Source organism: Rhinatrema bivittatum, chromosome 2 (genome assembly GCF_901001135.1).
Source record: "Rhinatrema bivittatum chromosome 2, aRhiBiv1.1, whole genome shotgun sequence".
Lineage (NCBI taxonomy): Eukaryota > Metazoa > Chordata > Amphibia > Gymnophiona > Rhinatrematidae > Rhinatrema > Rhinatrema bivittatum.
Window position 1 is genome coordinate 663,504,779 of NC_042616.1, and position 23,491 is coordinate 663,528,269.

Here is a 23,491-nt window from a genome sequence, read left to right on the forward strand (position 1 = left end):
GCAATATAATTTGTACTCTCGTAGAGCACTGTCCTATTGGTTATCCTCCTTTCACCAGGTCTCTGAGATGCCAATTATGTCTATTTCTTCATTCAGTGCCATGTACTCTAATTCTCCCATCTTACTTCTTACTCTTCTGGCATTGGCATACATATATTTCAAAGTATGTTTTTGTTAGTAAACCTCTGTTGTTGAAGCTAGGAGTTAGCAAGCTGTTGTTAAAGCTCTGTTGTTAACGCTGAGAGATAGCAATCTGTAAATAACGGAGTTGCTGGATATAGCAATCTGTTATTGTTTAGAATAGTTGTGGGTGGATCCTTGGACCAATGGCAGGTGACCACGCCCTCGGGGGAGATCGCAAGAGGGACCACTGGTCAGGCTTAGAGTAGGAGACAGACACACACTAGTTCTTTTATTAGACAATATATTAAACTACCAGAGGTGGCAGTAGTGAGCTGGAAGCGCCCGGCTGGGCTGTAGTCCCTAGGTATTGGAACAGCAATCCCAAGGTGGCTGAGCTGTAGAGAAACTAAGAAGGTGAGTAGGCAAGACATGCAGAGTTCAGGAACAAGTCCTTGATGGTAACACTCACACCATAGTCTCTTGAGGCAGCCCAGGGTTGGTATGCATTAGGCCCTCGAGGAGCGAGTACCTGGTTCCAGGGAAAGCTCTGAGAGATAGATAGAAACTTACTGATGTTATAAGCAACAAAGACTTATTAGTAAGCAGTATATTAAACCACCAAAGGTGGCAGTAGTGAGATGGAAGCACCCGGCTGGGCTGTAGTCCCTAGGTATTGGAACAGCGATCGCAAGGTAGCTGAGGTGTAGAGAAACTAAGGTGAGTAGGCAAGACATGCAGAGTTCAGGAACAAGTCCTTGATGGTAACACTCACACCATAGTCTCTTGAGGCAGCCCAGGAGTTGGAATGCAGTAGGCCTTCGAGGAGCGAGTACCTGGTCCCAGGGAAAGCTCTGAGAGATAGATGGAAGCTTACTAATGTTGTAAGCAGCGATGACTTCTTAGCAGAAGTGGTATTCAGGAGCTGGTCCAGGACGTGGGCCCTCGAGGAGCGAGTACCGGTTCCGGACTGCAACCTGAAATGAAAAAGAGAAGGCTAGGCCCCCGAGGAGTGGGTACCTCTAGTGAAGTCAGAGGAGGCAGAGTAGCTAGGTTTGTGGAGAGCGAATCCCATCTGCAATGACCTGGAGAAAGTGAACCCTTGCTAACTCGTCTTGTTAGTGAAAACTGAGACCTTAAATATCTGGAGCTGATGACGTCATCTCAGGGGGACACCCCTGGGGTTCGCGCCAACGCCGGTACATCAGTCGGGCCTTACACATCTGGTCAACATGGCGGCTTGCAGCATTGAGCCGGTCTGAGAACGCCAGAGGAGGACGGCCAAGAGACGCCGCAGCAGCCAGCCTTCCATCAACCCCGAAGGGAGTCGCCAATGAGGTAAGGTGGGCGGAGCAGATATGTCTGACTGCGATGGACACCACAGTACCCCCCTTCAAAGGGTGATCTCTTCGGGTACCAGGCTTGGGTTTTGAAGGATGCGCAAGATGGAATCAACAAAGCATCTCATATCCAAGATATTGATATGAGGCTCCAACAGTGTACTTCAGGGCAGGAACCTTCCCATCTCAGAAGGTATTCAAAACTCTTGCCTCTATACGAGCATCCAGTATCTCTTTGATTTAGATCTCAAGTAGTCTTCTGCAGAGATGACAGGTGGAACTTGAATTGGAATGGATGGTTTCAAAAAATGAAAGTGGAATGCGTTATGGATAATAAGACCAGGTGGTAGCTTCAGACGTTAGGTGACTTGCCAATACATTGAAGAACTGGGTATGGACCCACGTAGCGAGGAGCAAACTGAGGGGAGAACAGATTGAGCCTGAGGTGCTGGGTTGACAACCAGACCTTGTCTCCTGTCTTGAAGACTGGAGCTTGCGCAAGGTGTGCATAGTAGTACTTCTTAGCACGGTCACTCACTTAGTTAGCATGTTCTGGTCTGAAGCCACAGTCTATGGAAATCATCAGTAGTGGCTTGAGCTGCTGGGGATGTCACTGAATGCTTCAGTGGAAGTGGCAGTGTTAGGGAATGTCGAAGAACCACTTCAAATGGTGACAGTCCAGTATGTATTGCTTGATGAGCATTGATGGCGATACCAAGAGATACGGACTGGGTAGTTACCAAGAGTATCTTCTTTGGGTCAATATGTGCTGTGGCTCATCAGGCACATCCTCCGTAAGGAAAAGCGAAACAGAGATACTCCGAGGTATATAATCCGTGAATACGGTTATTTGATGTTGAGCGCCTTCGAGCCAAGGTGAACGTTGAAGGCATGTATGAATATCAGCAGCAATGGGTAGGGCTGCTGGGGACATCATTGCATTCTTCAATAGAAGTGGCAGTGTTGAAAAACATCCAAAACCCATTTCAAGTTGTAATGCAATAGTGGATCTTCTGAATTGGCGAGAGGACTCCTCAGATATTCCACTAAATTTTTAAGAAGAAAGTTGCCTCCTACCTCTGAGTCCACCAGGGCAGGAGTCTGAACCGAACCCAGTCTGTAGGTCAAAGAGACTGGGAGAGAATGCGGAGGAGAAGATGCGGCACGGCCCAAGAACAGTCCTCCTGCAGGACTCAGGCCCGTCTGTTTCCCGGATGAATACAGCACGTAGAGACGTCATGGCCAGGCTGACCACAGTACATGCAAAGGCTGCGCTTCTTCCGAAATCTTCTCTTTAGAAGTCAAATGTCCATGACCAAGTTCCATCGGTTCATCTTTATCAGCAGCAAAAATTACTGGAACCTTTCGAGATGCAGGTATAGAGCTAGCCTGATTCAACCCAGATAACATCTTAGGCCGGAGGTCCTTCACCTTGTCCCGGAGCCGGTGATCAATCCGAGTGACTCACAGGAAAGGGTCGGACAGGTTGGCATGGATACCGGAATGCAGCATATCAGCGCTGACATTTAGTGAAATGCACTGAATGCAGCCAATCGCGCTGTCATTCAGTGCTCTGTGATGATTTTACTGATGACCCAGCACTATATATACTTCAGCACGAGACGTGCCACGCACTTTCTTTGCAGGGGTGGTGTGGGGAGGTGGGCTTTGTGGAAGGAGGCTGCACTGAGAGCAATTTTGGCTAGTTAGGAAAGAGAAAAAAAGCTTTTTATTCTTAATTTGGCTGCAATATCTGTTTGTGTTTCTTTTAAGCAGTTTATTTAGGTGATCTGAGACAGTCTCTCTGTGCCAGGGAGAGAAGCTGCTGGCAGTGCCATCTTTTTCATTCACCCTCTGGGCTAGGCTGCAAGCAAGCACAATTTTGGTGTTGTGGCTGGGAGAGATATATTCAATTTTGGTAGAATTTGCATTGGAAAATATATTTAATCCATTTTCCTGCTGTGCCAACAATTCCAGCTTTTTTAAACTGAGTTTGTTTAATTCAACTCACTCAGTCTATCTGTGCACTTGGCTGCAGTGGGTAGTTTAACAGACTGAACTTAATTATTGGGACGGTCTGTGCAGTGAAATTCCCAGTCTGCCTCTTTTGTGCTTACAAGCAAGCTCTGTGTTTGCACATCACACATGTTACATTAGTGCATAGCAAGGCACCGTGACAGTGGGAAAGCTAGATGTAGTCGAATGATTGGGACTGGCAGAGGAGGCACTTCAAAAGACACTAGTGCCACTCCCCCATTAAAGTTAAAAAGGCACCTGTCACAATCTAAACTCTTTGTAGGGGCAGGCAGTTCCATCCAGAAAAAAATGAAATCTGACCATGATGCATCGTCATTGCCACCACGTGTTTCTGGCCCTGGAGTTTTGGAGGTGAGGGAAGGGGAGGCTGAGTCATGCCAGACAAAATGTCGACACCCAAAAGCAGCAGGGGGACAGAAGTCTCAACTAACACTTAGCATTGACAATGTAGCGCAGTCACTGTTTGCTTCTGATTCAGATGAAGAATCATCTTGTGTGAAATTCTCATCTGAAACAGAAGAAGTAATAGCTGACGAAGCTTTAGGAGGATCAGTTAGTCCTGTCTTAGCCTCCACCAGTGCAGCAGGGAAAAGATGAAACTGATGAGGAGGAGGAAGAGCAGTCAGCGCAGGCACAGAGGGTGACTGAGGCCCCTCACATTGCTTCTCAGGGTGCACCCACTACCTCAGCTCCAGTGCCAACATCCATCCCCAAGGTTTTAGAGAAGGGAGGATCACGAAAGACATCTGCGATCTGGAGCCACTTTAAAGTGACGGATGACCCGTGTTTTGCTCGGTGTAATTACAGTGCCAGGGATATTAGCAGAGGCAAACAAATGGGACATCTATCTAATTTTGGCATGACGCATCATATGAAGAGGCAACACCCAACACGATTACTGCCATCTGGGGATGGTGGCAGTACCAGTCAGGCGACCCCTTCCAAGCAGCGTAAAGTGGTTCAAAAGCAGCAGTGTCAGCCCACGCCCTCATCCCCTTCTAGAAGTTAGGTGGCAGGCCAGCGACAACCCACCATGGAGGAAATGGGGTGGAGTGCGGTAACGCTATCCCAGGGTAGGAGGCAGGCAGATTCAAAAGTTATAACCAGGAGCATTGGGGAAATGATTGCCCTTGATGACCAGCCCTTGCAGTTAGTGGAGATGTGGGTTTCAAGCGTTTTCAGAAGGTCGTAGTTCCAAATTACAAAGTCCCCTCCAGAACCACATTTAGCAGAAAGATCATCTCCAGCCTGTACAAGCAGTGTCACAGTCGCATGCAAGCACTGCTAGCTAAGGCAGAGGGGAGAGTGCATTTCACCTGCGATATCTGGACCACCATGAATGCTGCACACTCTTACCTCTCCCTGACAGCATACTGGTGGGACCTGTCTGAGGCAGGGGCAGCCAGCAGCTCTATCTCTGAACAAGTATCAGGGTGGAGGTGGGCTTTACTGCACACCCACTTGATGGACCAGACCCATACCGCAGCCAATATTCTAGCATGCATCAGACAGATGCTGGAGGGCTGGCAACTACACCAGCAAGAAGGAAAAACAAAAGAATAGATGCCTGGATCTTTTTCGGCCAGAGTCGGGCAAGTTTTTTAATATACGTCTCTGTTTTAATAAACATCGAAAAAGATCCAGGCATCTATTCTTTTGTTTTTCCTGACGGCTATCATAGATCGCCTACCTCTGTGTTTTCTTGAACTACACCAGCAAGACAGGAATCCTTAGGCAGGGTTCTTTGTCACAGACAATGGTGCAAACATGGTTAAGGCAATAAATGACAGGCGCTTTAAGAACATCCGATGTTTTGCACACACTCTGTACCTGGTAGTGAAGTCAGCTCTGGGGTTGGATTCCAGTGACAAAGAGAATGAATACCTGCATAGGTTAATACAGAAGTGCAGGAACATAGCAGCGCACTTCCACAGAAGTGTGAAGGCGGGGCAGGTTCTCTGACAAAAGCAGACTGATTTAGAGATGCCTCACAAGCGTCTCATTCAAGACATTGCCACCTGGTGGAATTCCACCTTTATGATGCTGGAGAGGTTAATGGAGCTGCAGATACCCCTTCATGAACTTTCTGGTACAATGGACATAGGTGTGCAGAATCCCCTAGGGCATCATGATTGGTTAGTCATGAGTCAGCTGGTAAAAGTCCTGCAGCCCTTCAAGGATGTCACGGAGGAGCTGAGTTCCAGAAGTGCCACCTTGGCTGACATCATCCCTATAGTTAATCTACTGGATGAACATTTGGAGGCCTTCAAACGGGAAGAGGGAATGACAGTTGAGGTGCTGCATTGTCTGGACGTTTTGCAGCAGCAGGTGGAAGAGAGATTAAGGCCTTTAACACAAGACCGCACATACATGCTCACCACAGTGTGTGATCCCCGTGTGAAAGGTGAAGGACCTGCTGTTAGCAAAAGTCCGTGAACAGGAGCACCAAAGGCAGAGACAGATTAGGCGTGAAGCAGAGGTGGAAACAGCGGGCTTTCAGAGAGTTGTGCTGCTAGCCCAAGCAGCAGCAGCACTGTGTCAGTGACAGATAGTACCTCCTCCTCCATGTCAGAATGCCAAAGGCATGTTGCCCATAAAGATTCATCTGTTGTGCGACGGGCAAGAGAGAAAGCAGCTGGCATGAGTGACTCTCAGACCACCCAAGCAAAGGAGACACCAGCACAGCTGCCAGTGACACGGTATCTCTGAGTCGACAGAGAACATGCAGACAGATCCGCTGGCATATTGGGCACACAAGTCCACTGTCTGGCCACACCTAGCCAAAGTGGCTCAGCGATATCTGTCATGTCCACCAACCAGTATGCCCAGTGAATGTGTCTTTTCAATGACAGGGGATATCATGAGCCCTCACCGCTCAAGGCTGGCACCAGAGTTGATGGAAATGCTAGTGTTTTTGAAAGTAAACCTGCCTTTGCTTGGGTTTCCAAGTTTTCCCTGTGAATGGCAAGATGAATAAAAGCAATTGAAAGCCTTGCAGCAGCTCCAACTGCCTCCTATGCGCCAGATAATAAAGCACTGCAGCACATGTACCTGACCTGAAACGATGTGCCTGTCCGTCCACTGTCCAGGCTGTACGTCCCTACATGGGCCTGACCTGAAACGCTGTGCCTGTCCATCCACTGTCTACGCCTTATGTCCCTAGGTGGGATTCACCTCTGTCCTTGACTGCTTTGCCTGTTCGTCCAGGCCTTATGTCCCTACAAGTGTTTGACCTCGATTGCTGTGCCTGCCATCCAGGCCTTATGTCCAGTCCTAACGGCTGAACCCTCGTTGCAAAGGGAAACCTCAGTCTCTGGCAATTCAAATTAGTAATCCTTCACAGCATGGATCTTTAAATAAAACAAACAGTTTTCTTTTATTTCAGGGCAGAGAAGAGAACTTCCTCCGTCTTGCTTATGAAGTCATGATATGTTTGTAAATGCTTAAATCCTAACAATTTGTACCATTATACACTCTATGGGCCAACCCATTCCAGGGAGCCCTTCCCGGCTCAAAGGAAAGGGAACTCTCCCTGGGTGTAGCCAGCCTGTATCTACCCTCTGACCCATGTTGAACCGCTGTTTACATGGTAACCTCCTCTGCCTCGGCCTTAAATTCTCTTGTATATCTGCTAACTCTACCAGATTTTAAAAGACCAGCGAGAGCTCACTAGACACAAACGGAAACTCCCCACTCTAGGGGCGAACCCATTCTAAGGAGCCCTTTCCTGCACAAAGGAAAGGGAACTCTCCCCGGGTGTAGCCAGCCTGTATCTACCCTCTGCCTCTGTGCCTTGCTGCCATACACCAGATGACTCACTCAACACCTTGTGGTGTTCTGGCCACTATCATGGTTGCTCAGTGTGTTGGTGCTAGTCTTTCTGCTTGCTATGTATGTTCCTCCTTCATTGTGCTGTAGGATGTCGATGCCACTTGTCTTGCTGCTTTGCCTGTCGTGCTGCCTTCGAGGGTTCATGCATCTCTTATTGGTGCTCTCTTTTGAAGCTGTGGTGTGTTTTTGGCACTCTCGCTGCTGCTTTGTGCCTCTATTAAAGCACTCTTCTTGCCACTCCTGGTACCCCTTTGCCCCTTTAAAGTACCTTAGGCTATTCATGCCACTTTGGTGCCACTTTACCACAGTCTAAGTACCTTGGAGCTGTTTTGTTGTTCTGATGATTGCTCCCAGAAGTTTCATCAAAATTGGTAATAAAACCCCAATTCTGCAGCCAAATATAGGCTGCAAATACTTTCCCCATTGACTTTAATGTGAACCAGAAAACGAGTGCACGTATCAATGTATCGTGGCACCATTGTACGAATGCAACGAATATGCACCCTCTCCCCCACCCCCCGACGAATACGTATCCTGACTGCAACGAATACTTTCTGGCTGCACATCCCTAGCCAAGGCTACTAATTCGTCCAGTGAGTCAGGTGTTTTGCGAGCAGCCAGCTCGTTCTTTAAACGGGTATCCAGGCCTCTGCAAAAGAGAGTCTTGAGACATTTTGGGTCCCAGCAGAGTTCTGCCACAAGAGTTTTAAATTCTATGTGGCAAATTCAGCCAATGATCTGTTGCCTTGCTTCAATTCCACCAAAGCAAAACCGGCTACAGAAGTTCAAGCAGGGTCATCGAAAATGGATTTAAATAAGTCCATAAATCCTTCTATGTCCTGCAAAATAGGGTCCTTGTGTTCCCACAACGTAGATGCCCAAGACAAGGCCCTACCATCCAAGTTGGAAAGGATGTATGTAGTCTTGGAGAGAGCAGTAGGAAATAAAGAAGGTTGTAAGGTAAAGTGCATGCAGCACTGATTTAAAAATACAATTTAAGTAGCCTCCTGGCCTCCTGGCACTGTATATAATTAACTTATGTTAACCTATACTGCTCTCCTCTTCTCCCAGTTCTATTACCTTGTTCATTGTAACTGCAACCCTGATGCACCAGTTCATAGTTTTATTGTTATATGCACCCCCTGTTCGAATGTAAACCGGCATGATGTGATCTGTTCATGAATGCCGGTATAGAAAAAACCTAAATTAAATAAATAAATAAATAAATAAATAAAAAGCCCCGGGTCTTCTGTATTTCTCCGGAGAAGCGGATCGGAGCTGCCAGTGGTACAGCAGTCTTTAAAGTTACCTCCTGTAACTGACCTTCATGGTTAGAAGCAGTTCTTTGAACCTTCTGTATGTGTAGCTGATGAAAAGCTGAAGTAAGTTTTTCCAAGGCATCCTGTTGTGCTGGATCCATGTAGTAAGCCAGAACCTTGGAAATAAGCCAGATCCTTGGAGTTAGCAATCTGTTAGTAAAGTTCTGTTGAAGCTGGGAATTAGCATTCTGTTATTAGAGCTGTGTTGTAAAAGCTGAGAGATAGCAATCTCTAAATAATGGAGTTGCTGGAAATAGCAATCTGTTATTATTTAGAATATTTGTGGGTGGATCCTTGGACCAGTGGCAGGTGACCACGCCCTCGGGGGAGATCCCGAGAGGGACCACTGGTGAGGCTTAGTGTAGGAGACAGACACACACTAGTTCTTTTATTAGACAATATATTAAACCACCAGAGGTGGCAGTAGTGAGATGGAAGCGCCCGGCTGGGCTGTAGTCCCTCAGGTATTGGAATGGCTCAGCCACCTTGGATCACTGTTCCAATACCTGAGGGACTACAGTCTGAACCCTGATCAAGCGGCTACACTGTTTCCTATACTCTGCGTGTTTCAACCCTGAGGTTATATCTAATCAACTGCTCTCCACTCTATTGGTAAAATGTCTGTGCACATTTGATGGCAGAAGAGGATGTGACCTAGTAACCATGTAGCAAAACTAGTAGTAGATTAAGCACCAGATCAGTCCTCTTTCTTTTGCAATAACACCTTACAAATGCATTCTTTATTGCCACAGTTATTAATACTAGATTATGTTGAAATATACTGGGGATACATGTACAGCTGAATGCTAGAAGCCATGAATTTTCCTTGGTTAAAAACTAGTGATTTATTATTTGTGGGCCACCCTTCCAAAAATCTGGTTTTCTTGAAGAAATGTGATCTACATTGAAACTCATGCCAGTAGGAAGACAACAGTGCTACAAATCGGCAAAATTGATAAATTGCAGGGATTTTCCAGCTATTAGACCCATATCCAAGCCTCTGCCTCAGCTGTTTTCCTCTTTACTGTGGAAAAAAGTACTGTGTAAGCCTCATACTCTGGGATACATGAATGAGAACAGATGCATTAAAAAGAAAATGTGTTGGCAAGCACCTGACCTTGATCACGCTCTTTTCAAAGGTTTTGGAACGAATGCCAAGGTGATCTGCCCACTGCTTCCTGTTGTGCACATCCCTGGATGTCTGATTTCCATCATGCTGGTTAGGATTTTGCTCCAAATACAGCTGACAACAGTGACACAGATGTTTCAGCTGTGCAGCCTGATCCACAGAATGGGATTGTTTTGTATACAGTTTCCCTGAACTGATTTTGCCATTCATTTGATCATTGCCAGTAATTTTGACCTATCACACTGATAGTAGTTACAAAGAAGGAAAGCATGAAATATTTATTGATGCTAGATAATTCCTTACATGTTTTATGCCCAGAAAAAAAAGTCAATAGCATTCATTGAGCACATAATATAGTTCAGGAAAAATGGCTGAATTAGCCCAAGTTTTGAAGGGTGTGAACTGTAATGCCATTCTCAGTTCTTCATGCCCATGAAGTTAGCTATATCTGGACAATTTAAAACACCAAAGCAGCCTTAGGTGTTTTAAATAGCCTTATACTTTATATAAAGAGAGAGAGAGCTGATTGGGATTGTGGCAGAATCTGACCATTTCTGGTTCTTCCCATGTTTTGTATTTTTAGCTTGGTCATCTTGGGCTTTAGACTGTGTTTATGACAAGAACAGGATCCAAAGCTCTAAGGTGGCATTGCTGCTTCCATGGTTCAGATTGGTGCGAACTGACTCGTCAGTCTTTCTCACCCATCTAAAGAGTGCACAATGTTGGTAGAACTCATGAGAGAGATTTCATCAGTGTGATATTTTATAAGAATACTTTTAATTTGCAACTTTAAAGTCATCATTATATATTTTGCTTTGAGTGCTCGAGCTATTAAATGTTTCCAGATTAGTAATACCCTTTAGCTGCTGCCAAGACAATTGGTTTCTTTACACAGTTGCTTTAAACCACTGTTTATGTGGCTGTGTGCATGTCTTTCTCCCACACTCCTTTAGCCTCGGTGACCTCAGAAATCTACCCTGTCAGTTCAGGTGGTATCTTCTACTGAGGCGAGGAAGGTCGCAGCTGGTTAGCTTGTCCTAAAGTTGTTGTGTGACTCGGAGTCTGTCCCTCCAGTATTGCTTTTGCAGCTGTTCTTGGCCTGGAATCCACAACACATGATTAGTCATGCATGGAAGTATTTTGAAATTACGCAAAAGCACTGAGGTTATTTTCATTGAAGCACATAGGACCTTCTGGCCAATTACACATACCTAGGGAATGGCAGGTGGCTCTTTTATAAATGGTCATAATTATTAAATCTTTTGTTCCATTTCCTCCCTATCTTTTATAGATTTTTAGCATCCACCATGGCTATAGGATAAGCCCTGTTATTAGCAAGTCACACCCTTTAAAAACAAAAAAAAAAAAAGCCATAGAGGGATATTCATTGGTGGCAGCACAGCCACTTTTTGCCAGAGTTTCTACAGAGAAACTGGTGTTACAAGATCATCATGTCTGTCTGTCTGTCTTGCTCCCTGAGCCCCCCCCCCCCCCCCCCTCCCATCTCCAATAATTTTGGACCTATTCATCCAATTTCATTACATTTTCTGCCACATGTAGTAGAGCACTCAATGACTCAAGGCTCGCCCTTGTCTTGTGCCCTTGGCATCCTGATACTTAGAATCCCTTCTTCTTTTTCTTTCCTATAGCCAATCAGGCCAGTTCAGTTCACTGGAAATTCCGGGGATGTTGGAGCACATTTAGATGTCGTCATCAAGTATTTTTAAAGCTTTCCTCTCCATAATTAGCAGCCCTAACTGTATGCAGGTTTCTTTTCCCAAAGAAGGAAACTGGGCATTGAGAACTGTTCACACATCTCTTTGTTTTACTTAATGTTTAGAGCCTTTTGTAAAAATATTTTGGAAAGTAATATGTTCAAAACCTGCAGTTTTAAAAGATGTTTTAATCATGCCTGTGACAGAAAGTGCTCTAACACAGCATCCACACAAAACCACACACGCCATGAACCATTCAGATCCTATTGCATATGAGGTTATGTTAGATAACAATAGATGCAAATTTGAAGGCATACGCGTTCGCAAATAGCCAAAAACGTAAACCAGCTCAGGAAGGCCAGTCTGGAGGAGAACGCTTTAGCCATTAGTCTTGTGATAGTTAGTTTGCCGCAACTCTTGAGGTAACGAGTTCCAGAGAGTTAGGGCAGCGATAGGGAAAAGCTCGTCCCCTTGTGTCAGCAAGTCTGACGTGGCACACTGATGGAATGCCAAAGAAATGTCTCCGAAAGGAACGTAGCGCCCTCCCAGGATTATATATCCGGAGCAGGGTGTTAGGAGCGACTCGGGCAATATCTGGAGAGCTTTGCAGTGAACTTCAAAATTAAGGAGATAGACCTAGTATTTGTGTTTTACCTGTCAGAGGCTGGATATTACTACCTGCTGTGTATATTTCTGAAATGTACACAGCTCTATCTGCCTTCTGTCTTCAGTAACTGCACAGAGCAATTAAAAGGCATGAATCTCCTTCATATTTGTGTTTGTGTTTTTTTTAACAATATATTGATTTCTTCTCATGTGTATCTTCCATCAAAACGGGAGTATAGTTTTTGTAAAGATTTCTACTCTTGAGAATGTCTTCCAGTTTTTGGAAATTCTAGCATTTTGATGGTTTGAGTGCGTGTGCATGAAGAGGAAACAGCTTGGATACAATGGACTGGTCAGTAGACTCTTAAGAATGGCTGCTTGTGAAAGTTGAAAATGAACATCTATCTAACCACAGAAGATGTTGTGTTTATCTCAGAAGGCTTAGTAACTTTCTGGGGTAAAAAAAAAATTTCTTTTCTTTTTGGTCAAAAAGACTTTTAAATAATCATAAAAGATATCTATATTTATGTAGTTGTTGGAAACCAAGCAGCTAATCAACTGATTTAATATAGGGAAAACGGACCCTGGAAGATTTGAATAGTCACTCCCCACCCTCCAAAAATCCCCCAGCTGCTTGCGACAGCAGATATGCTGTAGATATTTGGAGTTAAAAAGAAAATATTTGGCCTGGCTTAAATAAATTATTCCTGTTCATATTGCACATCACATAATTTATAAAACGTAAGGTTTTATGACTTTTATCTTTATTGGAACACAATGTAATTTCTCAAGAACAAAGTGAAATACAGAGTTCTACATAAACAATATATTTCATATGGAGCAAGAAGAATGTAAGCCAAACTGTACTGATATAAAGCATTTGTTACTGTTGCTGTTCCAATTGAAAGAAAACAGAGGGGCATTGCTTCCCACACTGTCTTAATCCCCCCACACACACGCACTCGCACACATTTCTGTTGCCCCACTGTTGCAGCTGGTCAGCAGTTTGCAAGGGTTTTGTTTTGTTTTGTTTTGGGGTTTTTTTGAAACAATGAAAAAAGAGTTACAATGCATTTACCTGAGACAAAAGTGAGATAAGTATACAGGTACCCATGAGCTGCGATCTCTCTTTCAAACTGCCTTCAGCGCCTAGAGCGGGTTAATATTTTAATATTGTGGGTAGGGCAAAAGTCTTCGCATCACTGGCACATGCAGGCTTCAGCTGGCAATTTTTTTAAGCGGACTTACGCACACGTTCGCTTGGAAAATGCTCGAGCAAAAATGGCCTTCCATACACCCATTGATTATCTTGCATAAAGTTACCCCACCTTCTCTTTGCAGGGTATGCAAGTTACACAGGCTAACCTGAGCATATTCTTTTTAAAATAAGAGAGCCTGTGGCTTGAGTTCCAACTCCACCCCTCCGGAACTCCTCTGCGTAGTTTGACTGCAGCCATTTGCATCCCAGTTATGACTCAGGTTTTCATTGTGCCTGTGTAATGCTGGGTGTCTGGCCTGGGTGGGCAGGGGTCCGAGCTGCCAGGTTATTGTCTGATAACACTTGTTTTTGAAATATCAATAGTTTCTGGTTCTTGCTCTTTATTTTTATCTTCATGGACCTCTGAAAACTTGAAGATCTGAGTAGTCTGAAAACTTAAGATTACTCTTTCATGTGTTTATCTCTTCATATGCAACATAAACCAGTTTTTATCATGTGCTTCCAATGATGGTGGAATCTAAAGCAGGTGAAAAACAGTCTGATATCCTCTGTAGAAAGACTTTACTGCCATGTTCAATATCCAAAAAAGTATTCCATTCATCACTCTAAAAGAAAAGATTTCATTTTTTCCCCCTAAAGTTCTAATTACAAACAAAAAAATTGCCCAGTGGGAAAAAAATTAGAAAAAATATTTTTTCCTGGATGTTTTCTTCCTCAGGTTCTCACATCTCTACCTCTACCTAGAGGTAAAAGTTTCTATAATCCTGCACGCTCAGCGTCTGTTATAATAATTGCTTTGCAATCTAAATATTTCTGTTCACATCCTTACAGTGAATCCTGTTTCAGTGAAATACAAATGCTGAATGTGATAACGGATTTTGTGTTTCAATGAATTTGTGTTACAGGACTACTTTACAGACTTAATCACCAACGGCAGCATTAATTATTTCAAAATGTCAAAGAGGATCTATCCCCATAGGCCCATAATGATGGTTATCAGTCACGCCGCACCCCATGGACCAGAGGATTCCGCTCCGCAATATTCAGAGCTCTTTTCAAATGCCTCCCAACACATGTAAGTAATACCTGCAATGCCTCCAGCTCTAGACTCTTTTATATAGTGCTGTCCTTTAGTGGTTAGGATTTTAATACAAAATGAAGCATAGCTCACATGATTTTCCTGATCGTACTACACAACCGAGGTTATATGCATTTTTAACTTAATAATATTACTAGCGGTAGATGTTCTAATGCATAATAATTTCTTGCATAAAGTAAAACAGTTTTGTTGGACAAAACGCTTTTTAGCTGACATGAGCTGCTGCTTTAATATTATATATAGTGAGTCATTGTATAACTGTCCTACCTGATAGTCAAGACTCAAGTGTATTGATTTCTGAGTTACTTTGGAAAGTACATTAAGCATGTCATATCTGTAATTAATTCACTAAAATCTGCATTATTAGGAAGTTAGGAAGAATAGATAGGACATCTGCATTTTTCATGTTCTTCAGGAATGCTTCCCCCTGATCTGGTTATTTTGATTTCTTTCTGGAAGATTTCCTTAGATTCTGTGCAGATGTGCATAACTGATCATTTTTTTTAATAAGTCAAGTGCAGCATACTTCCTGGGTTTATTATTCTGTCTACTTCCCCGTGTTTTTGTGTCTCCTGTGCCAAATGCAGTAAGGTATAACATGAAATATAAATAGAACTCCCCATCAACAAGACAGACTGCATCTAAGTCACTGAAAAGTCATTTGGGGTTCATAACTGAACCCCTGGCACTGGCGTCTGGAGGCGAGGTACAGCCACATTTCCTGAACTCATTTTACTTGTTATGGGGTCAGTTTTCAAAGAGTTGCTGATTGGCAAACATAATTAGCCACTTTCTAGCCTGTTATTTTTAGATGAATTTTCAGCTGATTGTAATCAGCTAGATTTAGGACAGTGTGACTGGGATTGCCCACCAAAACCCAGCCAGTTAGCACTGCAAATCAGACTTAAGCCAGCCCCAGGAATGTCCCTGTAGCCTCTCCTTTTTTTTTTTTTTCTTTTTTTTTTGCCTCTTAATTTGAGCATCTTGTGAACTAGATGGTTAAATTTTTAGTCAGTCAGGGGAGGGGGGTGCCTAAAGGAAGAGGTTTATCTGGCTAACTCCCAAAATTATCAGAGTAAATCTTTTAAAACTGGACCCCTATACAAACCATGGAGAAGGACATGACAAGCATTTGTATCCACCTGAGCTCTTTCAGCTTCTTCCACATATTCTCAGTCATGATACTCCATTTTCCCTGCTTTAACAGTGTCCTTTAGCAATACTTTGTTCAGAACCATGCGCTGCTTACAACTGTTAGCTTTCCCCTAGGATCTAGTTTAAAAACTGCTCTCTCTTCTTTTTAGATTGTTAGCACCAGCAATGAGGTTCCGTTCTGCTTAAAGTGGAGTCTATCACTTCAGTAGAGCCTCTTTCTTCCCCAAAATGTTTCTCAGTTGCAGATTAATCTAGAGTCCTTCTCGCTTTACCATCAGTCCATCTATACGTTGAAATTCTGGAGCTTAGCCTCTGGGATCCTGCATGTAAAGTATTTTTGAGAATGCCACCCGGGAGGTTCTAGACTTCAGTCTTACCTAGCATCCTAAATTTGTTCTCCAAAAGCTCCCTTCTACCCTTTCCTATGAAATTGGTATCCACATATGCCACAACAGCTGGTTCCTCCCCAGCTTCCTCTAGAATCCTATCTAGCTGAAGCATGAGGTCCGCTACCTTCTCACCAGGCAGGCAAATTGTTTCACAATCTACTTGCCAATAAGCTATCTTGTTATCTGCATTCCCAGTAACCATGGCCGTCCTATCCTTATCCTCCTGGGCTGCCAGAGTGAAGGTGGAACTGCTGCATTATTGTTGTATGTTCTTATTTGCTATTGTAAGCCAAGTTTAAATATTGATCCGTACTAATTTTAGTCAACTGGCTGGGATTAATTCAGGATTCAATAAACCAAGTATTTGCAGAAAAGTTTGTGCACTTGTTCACTGTTTCCCATGCCAACTTGGGAGTAGCATAGCATAGGCACTTTTTTCATTAGCCTTGATGTAAGGTATCTTTATTTAGAAAATGTATACTGTGTAGCTTTAGAAAGTAGCCATCAGAAAGATTTATATTGTCATTTAAAATGGTGAGCATTGTTTAAGAAAATACTTTCTTTGTTAGCAGCAGAGGAAATGCGTATACTCTGTCTTTGTCATTTGAATCCATGCTTCTTCCTTTTCTCATTCACATACATGGAAAGGAAGAAGGTCACTCTGAAGAAGTAACATCTGTCACTATTTTTGTTTATTTATGACAAATGAGACTGTGACTACACGGTGGCCCCAAAAGAAGAAATAAGCTGTATTTAAATATATTTATGAAAGCTTTTCTCACCTATAGAACTGTATTTCCTTTATCTCAGAAAGTAAAAACCATTGTGAAAAATTCTTATTGCAAAATAGTAACTGATGGCAGGGAAAGACCAAAAAGGTTCATTCCGCCTGCCTAGCAAGTTGTTTATGGGTTTAATTGCTGCTTCATGAGGTTCGTCCCAAGCCTTCTGTTTGTTCTACTCCATTCAGATTACCTCCTTCTAGAAATGTTACATCATGCAATGTGGGATCTAAATCTATCAGAAGTAGATTGGCAATCAGAACTGCCAAGTTACCCAGTTCTAGGAGGGAGACTCTTTGGCTAGTCCTGGTTTCAGACTTATATCCCCAAGCAATGTGACATTTGTAGTCCCTGATCCTACCCATTGAAGTTGATGCTGCTGGTCCCATAATGCATCAGGATAGGATTGTCAGCAATCCAGGACTGACCTAAAATCTCTCTCATGAACTGGGTAACTTGGCATCTCGGGGAGAGCAACTAGAATCCTTACAATAAGTCTTTCTCAAACAACTAGTTGAATCCACTTGTGAAGCAACAGAGTTACTGAAATTATAGTAGGGGTCAACCTGGGGTTTCATAATTACTGTAGTGTATGATTCAGTATAAAAACACTGACTCCTGGACTTCAGAAGGGCTGACTTTAGGAAAATGAATAATTGGAGATCACACGATACACTAAGGAAAGCAACAGCTGGCCAGCGTGGCTCCCACATGATCCCCAGACTTTCTATATAATTCCTTCAGATATTCACTGGCAAACAAATTCAAAATGTCTAAAAAGTTTCCAAAAAGATCAATTACAAAAATATGTGCAGATAAAGCAGCTAAAAAGAAAGGAACTGGAGGAAAATATGTTCACAACAGAACACATGAGGCCTGAGCGAGGATTAAGAACATAAGAAAATGCCATACTGGGTCAGACCAAGGGTCCACCAAGCCCAGCATCCTGTTTCCAACAGTGGCCAATCCAGGCCATAAGAACCTGGCAAGTACCCAAAAACTAAGTCTACTCCATGTTACCATTGCTAATGGCAGTGGCTATTCTCTAAGTGAACTTAATGGCAGGTAATAGACTTCTCCTCCAAGAACTTATCCAATCCTTTTTTAAACACAGCTATACTAACTGCATTAATCACATCCTCTGGCAACAAATTCCAGAGTTTAATTGTGCGTTGAGTAAAAAAGAACTTTCTCCGATTAGTTTTAAATGTGCCCCATGCTAACTTCATGGAGTGCCCCCTAGTCTTTCTACTATCTGAAAGAGTAAATAACCGATTCACATCTACCCGTTCTAGACCTCTCATGATTTTAAACATCTCTATCATATCCCCCCTCAGTCGTCTCTTCTCCAAACTGAAAAGTCCTAACCTCTTTAGTCTTTCCTCATAGGGGAGTTGTTCCATTCCCCTTATCATTTTGGTAGCCCTTCTCTGTACCTTCTCCATCGCAATTATATCTTTTTTGAGATGCAGCGACCAGAATTGTACACAGTATTCAAGGTGCGGTCTCACCATGGAGCGATACAGAGGCATTATGGCATTTTCAGTTTTATTAACCATTCCCTTTCTAATAATTCCCAACATTCTGTTTGCTTTTTTGACTGCCGCAGCACACTGAACCGACGATTTCAATGTGTTATCCACTATGACACCTAGATCTTTCTTGGGTTATAGCACCTAATATGGAACCCAACATTGTGTAATTATAGCATGGGTTATTTTTCCCTCTATGCATCACCTTGCACTTATCCACATTAAATTTCATCTGCCATTTGGATGCCCAATTTTCCAGTCTCACAAGGTCTTCCTGCAATTTATCACAATCTGCTTGTGATTTAACTACTCTGAACAATTTTGTGTCATCTGCAAATTTGATTATCTCACTTGTCATATTTCTTTCCAGATCATTTATAAATATATTGAAAAGTAAGGGTCCCAATACAGATCCCTGAGGCACTCCACTGTCCACTCCCTTCCACTGAGAAAATTGACCATTTAATCCTACTCTGTTTCCTGTCTTTTAGCCAGTTTGCAATCCACGAAAGGACATCGCCACCTATCCCATGACTTTTTACTTTTCCTAGAAGCCTCTCATGAGGAACTTTGTCAAACGCCTTCTGAAAATCCAAGTATACTATATCTACCGGTTCACCTTTATCCAAGTGTTTATTAACTCCTTCAAAAAAGTGAAGCAGATTTGTGAGGCAAGACTTGCCCTGGGTAAAGCCATGCTGACTTTGTTCCATTAAACCATGTCTTTCTATATGTTCTGTGATTTTGATGTTTAGAACACTTTCCACTATTTTCCTGGCAGTGGAGGCGAGGAATACACTCCGTGCATCAGCAGATTCAATGGATTTATTTAAAAGGTATCTGGGTAATTTTTCTGAAAGAATTACTAAAAGTTTTGACTCAAAAATTGAGACTGTTGAAAAAGAAGTTGAATTTGTATCTTCTGTGCAGGAACAAGAAACAAACTGAAGAGTGTAAACAAGTTTGTGATCAGGAAAAGTACTAACTAACTATGGCCATAAAATTGAAATCATAGAGAGGAAATCTAAAGAGATGAATGAAAAACAGGAGGGTTTAGAAAATCATAACTACCACAATAATATTTGTATTTTCTGCTTAGCAGAAGAGACAGAGGACCAAGAACCTGCAGGGTTTATTGCAAAAAGGCTGCCAGAGATTTTTGGACTTGTAGCAAAGGGCAGTAAAATAAAGGTCGACAGCACCCATACAGGCTTAGTTCTAATACTGAGACCAAATAGTAGGCCCAGTGTGGTTATAACTAATCTGCACAACTTCAGAGATAAACAACTGATGATGGAGTCCAAGATTTATATTTTATAAGACTTTTCTCAGTAGGTACAAAAATATCACCAAAGTTTCATCCAGATAGTAGGGATGTGCAGAGGGACGCCATATGTTGCATTCGGAATTTGTATTTGTTGGTGGGCAGATACGTTGCATTCGGAAAGGGGGGCCCCCGAAACGTTTATGCGTTCATTCTTATTCATTTCCCAGCTAAAATTGAATTAACTACAACCCCCCACCCTCCTGCCCCCCCCCCCCAAGACTTACCAAAACTCCCTGGTGGTCCAGCGGGAGGTCCGGGAGCCATCTCCTGCATTCATGCCCTCGGCTGCCGGTATTCAAAATGGCACCGATAGCCTTTGACCTTACTATGTCACAGGGGCTACCGGTGCCATTGGTCGGCCCCTGTCACATGGTAGGAGCAATGGATGGCCGGCGCCATCCATTGCTCCCGGACCCCCCGCTGGATCACCAGGGAGTTTTGGTAAGTCTTGAGGGGGTCAGGAGGGTGGGGGGGTTTGTTTAAATTCGCTCCTTTAGGCGGCGAATAATTAGGCAAAGATTCATTGTATTCGTAGGGAATCATGATACGTTTCGCTTCCCCACGAATACAACGAATATGGCCTTATACGTTGCGGATTACCAATACGTTAGAAGCGAATGCACACCCCTACCAGATAGAATGGCTGCTAAGGCGGAAAGATCTATATCATGATATATACAGCTAAGTTGAGTGTTCTGAACAAAGGAAAAGCTGTAATATTTAAAATACTAGAAGTGCATACCTTTCTGCAAAAAGGCACTAATGAAGCAGATAACGATCAAGTATGAACTCTGTGGATGAATTGGTAAAGTTTACAGGATCAGGTGGGATTTTGGAGGGTACTTTGAATTTCCTGTGGCTACATCATGTTCATTGTTAATATGTGCATTTCTATTGATTTCATCCTTTTTTGAGTACACAATGGTATTGGACAATAAGGGAATTTTCTGTGAAAATGATGTGTACAGCATCATTTGAGAGTCATGGTTACGGTAGGAGATGACTATGACTGCATAGAGTATATATCTACTCTCCCCTTTCTCTGGTCTTATGCAGTGGTTATTGCAGAGGTCTGAGAAGCAAAATACATGAATTCTGGAAGAACAAGAAGGTACACTCATATGCCACGATTCACAGAAAGAAGTATTTATTAGTTTCTCAAGTGTCTGCGTAACGTTTTGCAGAGCTAATTTTGCAGAGAGCTGCGTGCTTAGAGCTTGAAAGTTGGTCCCACTCCGAGCAGCAGGATAATGGGTTTAGGGTTACTGGCAGAACGATCTATTTGAATCTGTATTGGCATGACTTTGGTAGGGAGCATTGATTAGGGATGATCAATGATTGCAGGGGGGGGGGCAGTTGCTTTATTCAGGTTTACTAGATGATTTATAATTATGGTAATTTCTTCAGCATTAAATATAGTTTAAACTAGACAAGGGGTTTCTTATATGTGCTCTAGATGTTAAAAGTAAATATTAGTTTGTAACTGAAGCTGATGGTTGGAGAAATCTTTAGTTGAGAGGGGGTGGGAAGGTTGGATGTTACTGGTTTAATTTTTGTAAAGAGAATTTAAAAACTATAAAAAGCACAGAAGAACACTAAATTTAATATGCAAATAGACTATCAAGTTCTTAAAATTCCAACTTTCGGACCACTTAATAACTTAGCATACATGACTGAACTCTCTACAGAAATGAAAGAACTTGGAGCTAATAAGGTCTAAAATTTAAAATTGTATTGTTAAATGATAGGGGCATCTCGACTCTGATTAAAAAAACAAAACCCCCAAAAAACAAATTTTACAAATTATTAAAAAGCAAAATGCACAAGTAGCATTTTTGCAGGAGACTCGCATGATTAAGGAGGAACATGAAAAACTCAATAGTGATTGAGTGAGCCGTGGTGATACCAGCTTCTTACAACTCTAAAAGTCGGGGAGTGTGTATACTGATTCGTATAGCACTTCCTTTGAATATTGTTAAATCATATAAAGATCCAGAGGGGACGGTATGTTATTACTGAAGAATCAGTATATGGGGAAAAACCTGACTTTGATGAATGCGATTGGTCCCAAATACAATCATAGTGAATTTTTTCAATTCTTTTTTATTTTTTTAGCCTGCTTGGGTTCCTTTGCTATTTCAGAATTAATAGGTGATGTCTGGAATCTTTGTATGAACTCAAGTTTGAGTAGGTCGCACCTAACTATGGAACATGATATGCCAGGGAGCTTCCAAAACAAGGAGCAACTTTTCAGTATTAAGGATATCCAGCATAATAGCTCTGGTAATTGCACTGGAAGCTTAAACTGTCATCGTAAGCTTATGCTTCCAGAGCATAATTACTTAAGCAAGGTGGAAGCTGTGGGATTGCTACGTACCACAATCCTGGGTTTTAAAACACAGCATCAGTTCAGGTACTAGGTGGGGGGGAAGGTATTGAGAAGGCAGTAGGTTTTTTTTTTTTGTTGTGTTTTTTTGTTTTACTTGGGAGGGAAGGCAGAAGGGCTGGCGAGACTGCACCATTAAAGGTTTTTTATTTTTCATTTAGAGGGTTTTGATGGGGGGCCTGGCCAGCCAAGACCTTATGTATTTGTGGTGGTGGGATGGAAATCAGGCCAGGAAACCCATGGTGAAGGATTATTATTTATTTTTTTTAAAGGATCACCATTTAATCAGATGTCTCTTGAAGATATCCAGTACAGTGGCTGGTTATCCAGCCACACAAGGCCAGATAACTTTAGACCTGCACCGAAGCTCATCCAACATTATCCAGCTAATTTAGCCATTACAGTTGAAAGCTGGGTAAATTAGTCATGCTCTAGAATACCTTTTTTTTTTTTTTAATTCAGCTAAATTATAGTCTGATAATGACTTATCCGGCTATAATTTAGATAGATATGGCAAAACTTGCCATGATGGATAACTTGTGATTTATCCATCTAAACGGCAGTTATATATTGACCTCCAAATGAACTATGAAAAGTAAGCACTAATGCAAATAGTGCCAAAGTGCAAAATCCTATTGTCTGGGGAGTTTATAGTAATGAGAACAGGGTTCAGATATCTCAGAATAAATGTATTGGAGACGGAGAGCATAACAGAGCATTATAAACTAAACTTTCTGGAGGTCAGTAAAAAAGTTAAAATCTGGACGTCTCTTCCTTTATTTTTCTTACTAGGGAGAGCTAACTTAATGAAAATGATGACATTACCATACCAGTTACACCTGTTTCAACACTTACTCTGCAATGTCTATCCCAAGGTATTTGCTTGCATTAGATGAGCCAGCTCATCTTTTATATGGACTAGAACTCTATGTATTACATTTTCTCCTGTGCAGCATTCATGTTTCAGTGGGGGGTCACTTGTCAGTCTGCTTACTAGGGGTGAGAGACTGGATAGGAAGTGATTCATTTCAATCTTGGCAGGAGCTTGAAAGACTACAGATTCAGGGACATGGTTTGGCATCGTTATGCTGTCCCCCAGGGCACCAGCCTGTGCAAGAATTCATGGGAATAATGCAATCATATCACATGCTGTTAAGATTTGGCATAGTGCACATAACATTGCTGGAAAAGGAATATATGTTTCCCCTATTTCTTCACTGACAAATAACCCTCTCCTGTTAAGTTCTCTTTAGATGCAATGAGCAGGTATGATAAAGGGTTTAGATTTCTTGGACAGTTGTGGAGGAGAAATGATTTCAAATCTTTTGCAGACTTAGTAGAGGAGTTTGACATTCCTATACAAATGACCTGTTTCTATAAATTAGAAGGGATATTTTTAAAACTAATGGAGAATTGCAGGAACTAAAATCTAGAAATGGACTGAAAAGGATTCCCACGAGGCAGTCTTCTGGTAAAATCGTATCACAATTTATTGGGTTTTTTTT

At 42.5% G+C, this 23,491-nt stretch overlaps 1 protein-coding gene across 6 annotated transcripts in view; it reads left to right on the forward strand.

The window, feature by feature from the left end:
• SULF1 (sulfatase 1) overlaps positions 1-23,491 on the forward strand; it is a 369,532-nt gene that overhangs the window by 190,283 nt on the left and 155,758 nt on the right. For all 6 annotated transcript variants that reach the window (XR_003854840.1, XM_029591438.1, XM_029591444.1 and 3 more), the window contains one exon: positions 14,222-14,391. Coding sequence is in view for 5 of the 6 variants with exons in the window: in XM_029591438.1 (XP_029447298.1) it covers positions 14,222-14,391 (170 nt within the window). In the remaining variant the exon portion in view is untranslated. The remainder of the gene's footprint in view (positions 1-14,221; positions 14,392-23,491) is intronic.